We start from the raw sequence: 13,776 nt of genomic DNA on the forward strand, positions 1-13,776 counted from the left end.
GTTTCTACTCTACGAGAATAGGCTGACGAATGTTGATATACACGGGTCTGTATGTTGGATTGGACTGTACTATTTTGTTTTTTTTTTGTGTTTGTGTATAAACTCTAAAATTTCACTTATAAAGTAAATGAAATAGTTTTGTGATATTTAGATTGTTATTGTTTGATTCTAACTATGTGATGTGCCCGAGTTTAGAGATAATGTCTAATTTGTTGGAAAGTCTTTTGTTATGTTTAAAAAAAAAAATCATCGAGTCGAGGTGGGGCGTTATACCAGAAGATATGTGCTCAGGCTTTATATTATAGTATTTTAATTCTCTATTGAACCCACCATGTTCTACCATTCGAAAGGGATATTTATGTTTCATAATCATCGATGCTATAAGTTTTCTTGCAACTTTCATCTCAAACTTTTCACTTGTAACAAACAAATCATAAATACTTTTCTAATCCCTATCTACCAAAAGACAAATTTGGTTGTTTTTTCTTGCCAACATGTCATCTACATGCGTTCTTAAAATACCTCTACATAGTTATCAAACATCCATTTTTCTTAAACAATAAAACAATAGTGCAATACTTATACTTTACCTTCTTCACACCAATTCTGCGAAGTGATCCCATACATATGAGGTTTTCGTTATTTTCCTTTTTGTAGAAGCTTCTGCATCATCTTTAATCCCCAAATACTCATCCTGCTCTACTTGAGTTTGGGTTATTTCATTTATCCCATCTTTTGAAGTACTATTGTCATAATTCTTATCTTGGCTCATTATTTGCTTTCCATTTGTAGCATATTTTTCCTTTTGTGATGACATTTTCAAATTTTCTGTAAAATATTTGACATGAAAAAACAAACACCATAAAGAACAAACACTAAAGACTTCATTACAACACCATCATGCAATAAAACATCAAATCATTCACTAAAAAATAAATAAAAACTTGAAAACCAATTTACAAAAATCAATGCACCGTTAAACATGCATACAAATCACATGAGATGCACCACTGACTTATTCTATTTAAACTTTTTAGTGTATGTATATAATGCATAATGTTCTAAACATGCACAAAAATCCCTCGATGTGATAATTATAAAAAGAATATTTAATATGCTACATGAAAAATAAATTAAAAGCATAAAAATAATACTAAAAAATATTTTTTCTGGAAACTAAAAAAAGAAACATTATGCATATGCCACCATTACTAAAAGAATGGTAATACACCCGCTCAAAAAATTATAAATATCAATCCAAAATATATGTTAAACCATTATTTCATGGTCAAGACTCAAGAGCACTTAAGGAATAAAAAAAGTTCAGTTTATCTGCATAAAAATAAACTATATCAACGGTGAAGCATAATTGAAGGACCTTTTTTCACAACCAAATTTTATAGTCTGACAATTATTTTCCCCACTAACAAAATAATACTAACAACGAAATGTAGCATATAATAACAATACCCTAGAATATAACATAGCAAAATTCTTAAATGGAGGATAAGTTTAATAACATACACACTTTTTAATATCAAAATCTCAAGCAAATTAGCAACAACCATGTAATTTATTCATGACAACCCTCCTAGATCAAGCATGTAGATCAACAAAAATTGAAAAATGCAACCAAAGACATTCATTCCCTACACTTTTAAGTTTTAACAAAGAAGACTGCATAAAGTGAATACACATACCTAAGTGAGCCATTGAACCAAGAAAAATATGGTGGCGTTTGAGACCAACTGATTATCCAATCACAAATGGTCAAATATGAGAACACTAAACAAAAGAATCCCCAATAAATAAATAAATATATAATTTAAAATACCAATAAAACTCATATTCTAGTGATTTGCAATATAATTTTAAAGTCACTGCAGCAAGTAGGAATTAATTGTCTGATACCGGAGGCTCTAAGCGTAATGAACAATAAAAAACGGGTGAAAGCGGATGCAGTTTTAATTTATTGGTGTTTATCTTGTGGGTGAAAGCTGTTCAGTAAAAGGGCCAAATCCCACAGATTTTCCAACTAAAATTCAATGTATACATGCACAACGAGAAGAGAAAGTGCATCATTTCCATTACTTCTTTCCCAAGTTTCACTATCTACCTTCAACCATGGCGGGATCTCCTTCTTCAATGGCTGCTTGCAGCTAGCACTGCAGATGCAGAATTAAAAGTGTATAAATGGACAGGTTACAAGGGACCATTATAGGAATACAAGCAATGTGTTTGCCATAACCATGCTTATCATGGCAGCTACAAATATGAACCCGAACACACACTATAGTATTCTATGATATTGATGAACTGAACTGTGGTGGCAAACAAATACGAGCTTGCTGATCATTAACATCACTATGGCACGTTCCCTTGGAATCGAGATTAATTGTAGATGCTAGTAAAAATATGAATAATTTTCTTATCAGAATATAAAATAGGAAATGAATTGACTGCCAGATGAATGTCAAATATCCATTGATTAACAAAAGAATAGGAGACATGCATTGAAGAATACTAGCAAATTTAAAAGCAAGAAGAGTTAAAAACATCTGAACCTTTTATCTTCATATAGATAGAGCACTCGATGAATTTTCTTTTTCATAATGAGTGGAGGAAGAGTACTTTGGTGCCTTTATATAAGAATAAGGGTGATATACAAGATTGCACAAACTATCGTGGTATAAAACTCATGAGTCATACTATGAAACTTTGGGAGAGGGTGATTGAGTCTAGGTTGAGGAAGGTTGTCATGATATCGGAGAATCAATTTGGTTTTATGCCTGGAAGATCCACTATGGAAGCTATACATCTTCTTAGACAACTTATTGAAAGATATAGAGAAAGGAACAAAGATTTGCATATGGTTTTTATTGATTTAGAGAAGGCATACGATAGAGTACCTAGGGACGTTCTCTGGTGGACAATGATGAAGAAAGGTGTTTCTCTCAAGTACATTAGTATAATTAAAGATATGTATGAAGGAGTAGTAACCAATGTCCGCACTTGTGGAGGGGTGACAACCAATTTTCCGATAACGGTTGGGTTACATCAAGGATCTGCTTTAAGCCCTTTCCTATTTGCGATAGTGATGGATGAGCTTACGAGATCAATTCAAGAAAATGTACTGTGGTGTATGTTGTTTGCTGATGATATTGTTTTGATTGATGAGTCTAGAGCTGGGGTTAATGCTAAGTTAGAATTATGGAGACAGACATTGGAAGCTAGAGGTTTTAAGTTGAGTAAGAGTAAGACTGAATATATGGAATGTCGGTTTAGTAAGCAACGAAGTAGTGATGGGAGTGTAGTGAAGCTTGGTGAGCAAGATATACCGGTGAATGATTATTTCAAATATTTGGGATCCATCATTCAAAAGTATGGAGAAATTGATGGAGATGTAAATCATAGGATAAAGGTTGGGTGGATGAAATGGAAAAGTGCTACTGGAGTGCTGTGCGATCGTAGAATGCCATTGCGGTTGAAGGGAAAGTTTTATAGGACGACTATTAGACCCGCTTTACTTTATGGTACGGAATGTTGGGCTGCCAAGAGACATCATATTCAAAAAATGAGTGTAGCTGAGATGCGGATGCTTAGATGGATGTGTGGAAATACAATAAAAGATAAGATTCGGAACGAAGAGATACGTAAGAAGGTAGGTGTTGCACCCATTGAAAATAAGATGCGAGAGAATCGTTTACGGTGGTTTGGACATATTCGGCGAAGGCCTAATGATGCTCCAGTTAGAAGGTTGGAGAAATGGGAAAATATATTAGTTAAAAGAGGTCGGGGTAGGCCTAGGAAGACTTGGATGGAGATGATAGGAAAGGATATGAATGCTTTGAACCTCACCGAGGACATGGCGTTGGATAGAAATGATTGGAGGAAAAGGATTCATGTGAAAGACCCAAAATGAATTTCTTTTTTGGTTCATATCGCTGACCCCAATTGTTTTGGGATGAAGGCGTAGTTGTTGTTGTTGTTTAGTCTTTTTTATAACCAAACTGAGGATGTTTTGGGGCGAGGTGGAACACTACAAGAAAATTGTTAATTAGCGACGGATTTTTCCCGTCGCTACTTAGCGACAGATTAGCTAGAGATAGAATCTGTCGCTAATTTGCGACAGATTAGCGAGGAAACGACTTTTATCGCTAATCTGTCGCTACTTAGCGACGGATTAGCGACTGCATGTTTTTGTCGCTACTTTTAATTACAAGAACACCATTTTAGCGACAGATTTAGAGAGGGAACTCTGTCGTCGCTAATCCGTCGCTAATTAGCGACGGAGTAGCGACAGAATATATTCCGTCGCTTTTTTGGTATTTGGGTTTCGCGACGGCTTAGCGACGGAATTTTTCCGTCGCTAAATGTCGCGTAAATCCCTAATCCCATCCCTCTTTCTCTTTTCCCTGTTTCGCTGTATTGCTCCCTCCCGCCGCCTGTCGGCTCTCGCCACCGTCCGGCCACCGCCGCTCGCCAGCCGCCGCTCCCCGTCCACCGCTCGCCAGCCGACGCTCGCCAGCTGCCGCTCCCCGTCAACCTCCCGCCACCGTCCGGCGAAGCGCAGGTAATATTCTTCTTCTTCTTCTTCTTCTTCTTCTTCTTCTTCTTCTTCTTCTTCTTCTAAACGCAGGGGGTACGCCCCTTCCCTGCCGGAAACGCAGGGGGTTTAACCCCCTGCCGTGCTTTCCGGCAGGGGGGGTCGACCCCCTGCGTTTCCGGCAAGGGGGGTCGACCCCCTGCCGGAAAGGCATGGGGGGTCGACCCCCTGCCGGAAACGCATGGGGGGTCGACCCCCTGCCGGAAACGCATGGGGGGTCGACCCCCCTGCCGTAAAGGCACGGCAGGGGGTCAACCCCCCATGCCGGAACTGCCTTTCCGGCAGGGGGTTTAACCCCCTTCCCTGCCGGAAAGGCAGGGGGTTTAACCCCCTGCCGTGCTTTCCGGCAGAGGGGGTCGACCCCCTGCGTTATGCTGCCTAAGTGACTTGTCAAAAAAAAAATTCTGTTTTTGAATGCCTATGCTGCCTATATGAATCGTTTGAAAAATAAAATCTGTAGTAGGAATAACATGTTGCCGATGTGTATTGCTTTTGAAAAAAACAATCTGTTATGAGATATATTATGCTGTCTATGTGAATTGGTTTCAAAAAAATCTGTTTTTTAATGCATATGTTGCCTATGTAAATCAGTTTGAAAAAAAAATCTTTAGTAGGAATACTATGTTGCCTATGTGTTTGTTTTTAGAAAAAAAATTTGTTATGAGATACCTACGTTGCCTATGTGATCTGTTTTGAAAAGAATTTTTGTTATGGATACCTATGCTGCCCATGTGATCTCTTTTTTAAAAAAAAAAAAGTTATTATGTGATCCCTATGTTGTCCATGTGATTAGCTTGAAAAAAAAATTGTAATATGTGTATATAAGATGTCCATATGGTTTTAAGTGTAGTTTGCATATATGTTGTCCATATGGATTTTAAGTTGAAATTTTTTTTGTAATGTATATATACAAGTTGTCCATGTTGTTCAATTTGTTAGTTTGTTAATGTCTACTGGTAGTTAGTTTTACTTCAATTTGTTTTCTTGAAATCTGGTTAGTTAGAGTATTTCAATCTATTAGTCTTTTATAATTATATTTTTCTTAGATAGATTGGTATTTAATGTTCTCACAATCAGTTAGTTAGATTAGGGCTATTTGAATTCTTTATGATAGTGGTGGTTAAACGGAGTTCACATCTTTTCTAGTAAACTAATTGATTGATTTACTATTCCTTTGCTAAGTAGTTCAGATTAGAAATTGTCTATGACTTTATGTTAGTCGACTGGTTCAACATGTTATAGCTGGTTTGTTAAATTAGCATCTTCTAGTTAGATTTGGCTTAACATATATACTATTTTTCTTTTCTCTTCTTTCAATTAGTTAGAGTTGTTTTAATTTGTTTTAATTTTTTTAGTTAGTGTTTCATCTTGTTTCATGATTAGTTAGTTTGTTACTTAATTTGTTTTGTTTTTGTGCAGATTTTTCAACGGAACCAACTCGTGCTCGGCCACCTGTGGTAAGTAAATGACAAAAACAATGCAAATCGGGTAAATACCCGTGGTGAGTAAGTGATGCAAACGTATCACATGTTATTTAATTTATTGAATGCAACACTTTATTGTTCACACACTCACTTAGTTGTTGATATTTAGGACTGCTTTGTTGGAGTTCGGAGATCATGCTGAGCATGATTTTAATGTAGAAATATGGAAGTGTTCTTATTTTTGGAGTACGGAGTCCATGCTAAGCATGGTAGTAGTTAGTGAGATATTGAAGTGTGTTTGCTGCAGGTACATGTTTGCCATTTATTTGATATAAATGATTATGATGTATTGCAATGTTTGATGTAATTGTATCCATGCTTGCATGTAGTTACTTTCAATTTGATTTTGACTTCCATGTGAAATTTTATAATAAAAGCATGCTTCAAATGATTGTATCATGTCATTAATAGTTTGCACATGAAAATATTAAGTTATCAATGCATGCATCAAAATTCTTGTTATTGTTTGACATAGTATATTGCATGATAAATTTGATATTTTCTTCATCATCGCATTCTGATTGTTTTTTTCTTAATTCGTTAGGATACTATTCGTAACATCATACGACAGAATGACTGCAAACCGTGAATGGATGTACCGTAGGATAGTGGACAATGAGTTATCGCATGAATATATGGATGGTGTCAATAGTTTTATTGAATTTGCAACGGCGAGTGTCAGTACGGTAGATCCCACAGGTCGGATTAGGTGTCCCTGCAAGATTTGTAAGAATAATCGATTTGTAGAACCTCATGGCGTTAGACATCACCTATACAGGAAGGGTTTTGTGAGTGATTATCAGAACTGGGCGTTTCATGGAGAAGAATTTAGAAACGATTTTGATGCACGGGTGAATGTGGTGCACAATAATCCATATACGAATTTGATATTTGATGCTGCAGGAACAAAACTGGGTTCTGCTATGAGTTCTAGTGATGTAAGAACTGTCGTAGATGAAGAATCACCAAACGATGCAGCTAGTAGATTTTATGATTTACTTAAAGATGCTGATGAGCCACTTTGGAACGGTTGTGAGAGTCACACTATCTTGTCTGCAGTTCTTCAACTAATGAATTTGAAGTCCGAGTATAATTTGAGTCAATCATGTTTTGACCGTTTGTGCATGATTGTGAAGAGTATGTTGCCTAAAGATGAGAAATTGCCACAAAATTTCTATCGTGCGAAAGTTATGGTCAACGCTCTAGGTATGGGTTACAAAAAGATTGATGCTTGTCCAAATCACTGCATGTTGTATTTCAAGGAGCAGGAAAATGACATATCATGCCCGTCATGTGGGCATCCTCGGTTCAAGCCAAAGACAAGAGGCAATGGTAGCACGAGATCAAAGGAAGTTTCATACAAGTCGCTCCGCTACTTTCCTATCACTCCTAGATTGCAGCGATTGTATATGTCTTCAAAGACAGCTAAACACATGAGATGGCATGCAAATAAAGTTCGACACGATGAAAACAAGATCACGCATCCTGTTGACGCTGAAGCTTGGAAGCACTTTGATCGTACTCATCAGAACTTCGCAATGGAAGTGCGAAATGTTAGACTCGGTCTATGTACAGATGAATTTAATCCATTTGGGGGTAGATCAACTCCATACTCATGCTGGCCAGTATTTGTAACTCCATACAACCTTCCACCAAGCTTGTGTATGAAACGTCCAAATCTTTTCTTGTCTCTGTTGATCCCTGGTCCGACCTCACCTGGCCAAAATCTTGATGTATATCTAAGGCCATTGATTGATGAATTAAAAGTACTGTGGGATGACGGTGTTACCACGTATGATGCCCACAAAAAACAAAATTTCAACATGAAGGCCGCTGTTCTATGGACAATCAGTGACTTCCCTGCATATGGTATGTTATCTGGTTGGAGCACACATGGGAGGTTGGCTTGTCCGTACTGCATGGAGGATTCCAAAGCTTTTAGATTGAGGCATGGAAGGAAGCCTTGCTGGTTTGATTGCCATCGTCGATTTCTACCCAGCGATCATCCGTTCCGACGTCAAAAGAATGCATTTACAGCAGGAAGCAGAAAAAGGAAGCAGTGTACCATATAAGGATGTGTTTGTAGAAACACATAAACGGAAGACCACGGGAGTCTTCGTATCAGAGAAGGCGAGAACGACAACGGTATGTATTAATTCTATTAATAATCATTGCAATATATATGCAAGTCATCATAATGTTATCATTAATTATTAATGAATACTTTAAACATTATTTTGTAGGAGGCATATGAGCAACAAATGGTAGAGCGATATGGTGAAGACGCTACTCAGCATCCATCATTTGATCCTACAGCATGGTGACTGCAGCAGGTGAACCCAAAAAAGGTCGCGTGTTCGGGTTTGGGAGTAATATGAACACTTCACCAGTTATTGGTTCTTCCAGTTACGGCTCACCAACTTCTTGCGCCGACATATGCTCCAAGCAGCCGACTATTCTTTCCGGTGATGATGTACGCGAGATCATTAATGAATCACTGAATAACTACTTCCAATACACCGTCGCCCCCTTTCTCCGAAATGAGATCAAGGCCGCTGTTCAGGATAGGGGATCTTCGATTCCAGGTCCCTCTCAGGTATAATCACATATATAGTTTTTTTGACTATCTTAAAGCACATCTGAGCATGGTAGAATCACATATAGAGTTTTTCTAGATGCCTTAGAACACATATGAACATGCTATAATCACATATTCAATTTTTTTACTGCCTTAGCACACATATGAGCATGATAGAATCACATATATATATATATATATATTTAACTTTTTGTCTGTCTTAGAGCACATATGAGCATGATAGAATCACATATAAAGTTTTTTTGATTGCATTAGAACACATAAGCATGCTATAATCACATATTCAGTTTTTTTACTGCCTAAGAACACATATGAGCATATTATAATCACATATTCTGTTTTTTGACTGCCTTAGCACACATATGAACATGCTATAATAACATATAGAGTTTTTTAACTGCCTTAGAACACATATGAACATGTTATATATCATTTATGATAGAATCACATATAAAATTTTTGGCTTTGCCTGCCTTAGAGCACATATGAGCATGCTATATTCACATATTCAATTTTTTTACTGCCTTAGCACACATACGAGCATGATCGAATCACATATATAGTTTTTTGCCTGCCTTAAAGCACATCTGAGCATGGTAGAATCACATATAGAGTTTTTTTATATGCCTTAGAACACATATGAACATGCTATAATCACATATTCAATTTTTTGACTGCCTTAGCACACATATGAGCATGATAGAATCACATATAGAGTTTTTTTATTGCCTTAGATCACACATGAGCACATGATAGAATCACATATAGTGTGTAATTTATTTCATTATATTTTGTTTATCAATACTGACTGTTCTTTTCTTGTGTAGGCTGCTAGCGATAATCAGGGTAGTGGAGCTGAAGGGACAGATAAAGACAATGAACAAGAAGACGCACAAAATCTTGGCGATGATTAGAGGACTGTGTTGAAGAAGTTCTATTTTTTTTATTTTTCTTAATTGTAATTGTTGAATTGTAAATAATTAAACTTCTTAGTTTTAAGGTGGAACGATTAATTATTATAGATACTTGTTATATGAATTTTTTTTGTGTGGTTTGTTTTTTATTTACAGGAAATATAAATTGTACAGGAAATATAAATTGTACAGTTCTCCGTAATTAATTTTTAAATAAATTTTTTTTGATTTTTTTTCGTTTTTGCGACGGATTAGCGACGGATGATTCCGTCGCTATTCATATTAATCTAGCGACGACTTAGCGACGGAATTAAATCCGTCGCCACGCCGTGGTCGCCGTTTAGTACCGGCGGATTGGCGACGGAATATAGCGCTCGTTATTTCGTCGCAATTAGCGACGGACTTGGCGACGGAATTATTCCGTCGCCAGTTAGCATCGAAATATTCGCGACGTAAGCATACTGTCGCCGCGTTGTCGCTAATCCGTCGCTAACATGGTTAGCGACGGATTAGCGACGGAAGGTGGTCGTCGCTAATCTACTGCTTTGTTGTAGTGGAATGGGGTGGGTGAGTCCAAAATACCAGTAACGGGTGAGACGAAGTGGGGTGGGTTTGAATCGACCCTTTTATATGAGCCGAGCCTTATCGAGCTCAACCGATTGTTCAAGCTGAGCTCGTATGCTTGTCTGATCCTCTAACCAATGTACAAGCTCAGCTCGTTAAGTGCACGGACGAGCTTCAAGATGAGCCAAGCCAGCTTGATTCGTTGTGCATCCCTATGTGCGAGTATATCCATAACTTTTCAATGGTTGGGGCACATAAGGGAGGATGTGAAAAGATGATTACACAAATATTTGTGCATTGAGCACCTCATCACCCTTCATCTTGAGGACATGGCTTGTTAGGTGTGGGGTCCAAGACCTAATGAAGGGTGCTAGGGTGCTTAATGCACATTTTTGTGCAATCATATTGCACCTTATCTGCACTCAGGGAGGATGACCATGGACCCTGACCTAGGAGTTTAGAAGGATCAAGTGCAATGTTGGCGTGCGGTTGCACTTAAACTTTGGGATATAGCTATGGGGCCCAACATCATATAGTGGGTGATCAAGTAAGCATACTTAAAGTACGCTGCTACCTTATCTCAATTCCTAGGATTTACCTTTCAAAGGGTGAGATCATTAAGGGCACGTTTGAAAGAGAGAAAGATGCAGGAAAAGCAATGCAAATTGATAAAAATTCATACGATTTTTTTACCCTTTCAAACGAGAGAGTTTTTCTAAAAAGAATACTTTTTGATAGGTTGGTGAAGAAATGTTTCCTCCCTGAGAAAATTTATTTTTACACTCTCCACCACTCATCTCACCATATACCACCACCACCTCCACCCATCCATCCAACCATCACCACCACCATCCATCTCACCACCACCTTCCTCCTCCTCTCTATCATTTTTTTTTTATATTTTCCCACTTTGTTTTTCTCATGCTACAAAAACAAGCCAATTTTTTTTTTTTTTTTGAACTTCTCGCATCAAAAACTCTAGTAAGCAAAACTCTTTTTTTTTTTTGAAAGGCAAGCTGGGTTTAGGCAGACCCTTACCAGATATCTTTTATGCCCCCATGTGGCAGAGGGATTCTGGCACAGGACCCCGCTTGCTACCTGGGATACCACCTGGCCGGTGGCAAAACTCTTTTCCTATGAGAGTTCTTTTTAAGGCAAGTTCCGTTTAGGCAGACCCCTACCAGATATCTCTTAAGCCCCTTGTGACAACAAGACCCCCGTTTACCACAGAGATACCACCTCTTCCAAACGTGCCCTAAGTGGCCCAGTTCTCGGCGAGGGTTTCGTTAAAAAAGAAAAGGATAGGATGGCTCTCAGGTTCCCCAGCAGCGTATAATGTGTAGTCTTCTCTAATATTAATTCAGGGACTTGGTTGCATTTGTCAAATTCTGTCACGAAGTATCAAGTTAATAGTAAACAACCGGCATTATATCATAACCAAAATCACAACCAACAATGCCACCATCTTTACAAAAATCATATCAAGCCATGGGAAAATAGTGACAAACATACGCGATTAGGTAGTAAAACATGTACTAGACATTCCTAATGGTCGGCACTTTCCTCTCCCCTGCTCTGAGGATGGTACCCAGGCAGCTTCTCCTTGATCTTCTCCAGTATGCCTTGCTTCTCCTTGGCCGGCCTCTCACCTTCATGGCCGTGACCCTCAGGGTGCACCGCAGCGTCAGCTGGCGCCGCTTCGACCGGTGCTGGAGCAGGCGCCGAGTGATCAGTCGAGTGACTACCAGTTAGCTTCTCCTTTATCTTTTCAAGAAAGCCCTTTTTCACCTCCACTTCCTGAACCTGCACAACCTCTTCCTTCTTCTCCTCCTCCACTACAACAACCGCTTCATCTTCGGTTTCAGGCTTCTCCCCCTCTCCACATATCTTCTCCTTGATCTTTTCCTTTAAAGCCTTCTTCTCTTTCTTCTTCTTCTCCTCTGAACCAACTTCTTCTTCTTCACTTGACTGAAAAAGAAAAAGAAAAAAAATCGTTAAAAATAACTAAATTAATCGAAGTATGGGATGACTATATTCGTTTTAATCTATACAAATAATCCATCATTAAGCAACCTATATATATTCAAAACAAAATCATTCTAGATTAACGTACATGGTGGTGTTGGACTGTTAGTTAAATCCGGAAAGAGGTGTTGACAAAACTATTTATTGCACAAGGGTGTGCTTGTTTTCTGTCCCTTGGACAAAACTTTTTTAGCTTCCTTAACACGGTAATGTCAAAATGAATGTATAGAAGAAAAAAAACCACACACATGTACCATCTGTCATATTCTCCAACACCATGGTTACTTGTTCTGTCAATAAGCATCAATATGGAGGCAGAAGAGGAAGAGAGGGTTCTTACAGAGCTGGAGCTCGAGCTATGTGAGCGTTGGAGCTTCTCCACCAAACCATGATGGTGGTCGCCCTCCTTCTTTTCCTCCTCCACAGCCGTTACACTAACTTGGCTGAACTCCGAAACAAGGACCTCCTCCTGTGTCTCAACAGCCGGGGCATCACCATGATGGTGATGATGCTCCCCTTCTTCCTTCTTTCTAAACACATCAAGCAACCCTTTCTCCGAGACAATATTCTCATCACCAGTATGGGGATGATCCTCAGCCATTTTGGTGGTCAAAGAAACCGCTTCCTAAGATACCAAACAGAGACTACGATTCCGAAAGAGAAACAACAAACACTCCCAGATTAGTGAGGAAAAGATGGCGCACTCGTCCCTCCTTTTATAGGGGAAAATATGAGTAGAAGGACGCGTTCTCGACGCGATGAAGGAGGAAAGAGACGCTATGATCGATCGTGCTGCTGTGCAGATGATGGAGGCCTATCAAATTGGGCAGAGAACACTGGGCCCCACTCGCGTTTAGCAAATAATCATATGACACGTTGTTGAACACGTCAGCGTGGGCGGGCCGAAGCTTTAAAATAGAGGTGGCTTGGGAACCATGTAGTGTGGGCGACGTGGCACCATCGTGACGGTTTGGGCGGTCTGGAGATGTGTGGAAGGGCCTCGTATTCTTCTCGAGTAATGAAGCCCCTGCTTTTGTGTCGGTAACTTTTAACTCTCTCTCTCTCTATCTCATTGATGATAACTAATATATAATTGGTTATGGTGGCTTAACAAAGCTCGGTTTGGTTTCAACTCCCCTGGCAATGAGTCCTTGGAGCCCACATCTCGGTCGCGTATGACTCCAACCTAACAGCCTGTTTGGTACGTGGAAGGAAAAAAAATAGATTCCTCACCACATTCCACCGAAATGAAGAATGTAACATTTTAGGCATGTTTGCAACACCCGTGATTATGAAAATTTTATAGTTTTTTGTGTTTTTGAATCATGATGATAGAAGAAACAAGGTGTTGCAAACACTAAAAAGTTGTCCTAAGAAAAATGAATATATTTGTGAATCTCAAAGCCTTGTAGTTTGTAAAAGTTTATTTTTATGATGAAGCCTCGCCAAGAACCTGATGCCAATGGACCGTGGTAGAGGCGGGAGACAAGGTCTTCACCCCCGCCCTGTCTCAAAATTTTGCCCTCCATTCCTGCCTTAATTCTTGCACGGGTTTTAATTTTAACCTTCATTCCCATTTCATGG

General features: G+C 38.7%; 2 protein-coding genes across 2 annotated transcripts; one reads left to right on the forward strand and one right to left on the reverse strand.

The window, feature by feature from the left end:
* Window positions 1-8,459: 8,459 nt before the first annotated feature.
* LOC149835973 (uncharacterized) lies at window positions 8,460-9,757 on the forward strand. Its single transcript, XM_090010737.1, has 2 exons — window positions 8,460-8,686; window positions 9,517-9,757. The coding sequence occupies exons 1-2, from the start codon at window positions 8,465-8,467 to the stop codon at window positions 9,601-9,603; spliced, it is 309 nt and encodes a 102-aa protein (XP_089866863.1). The 5' UTR covers window positions 8,460-8,464; the 3' UTR covers window positions 9,604-9,757.
* Window positions 9,758-11,577: 1,820 nt separating this feature from the next.
* Window positions 11,578-12,875, reverse strand: LOC149835974 (uncharacterized). The gene is made up of 2 exons (XM_090010736.1): window positions 12,533-12,875; window positions 11,578-12,135 (listed from the first exon to the last, which is right to left on the reverse strand). The coding sequence occupies exons 1-2, from the start codon at window positions 12,791-12,793 to the stop codon at window positions 11,713-11,715; spliced, it is 684 nt and encodes a 227-aa protein (XP_089866862.1). The 5' UTR covers window positions 12,794-12,875; the 3' UTR covers window positions 11,578-11,712.
* Between the last annotated feature and the right edge of the window lie 901 nt (window positions 12,876-13,776).

Source organism: Nuphar pumila, chromosome 6 (assembly GCF_984573655.1).
Source record: "Nuphar pumila chromosome 6, dmNupPumi1.hap1.1, whole genome shotgun sequence".
NCBI classification, from domain to species: domain Eukaryota; kingdom Viridiplantae; phylum Streptophyta; class Magnoliopsida; order Nymphaeales; family Nymphaeaceae; genus Nuphar; species Nuphar pumila.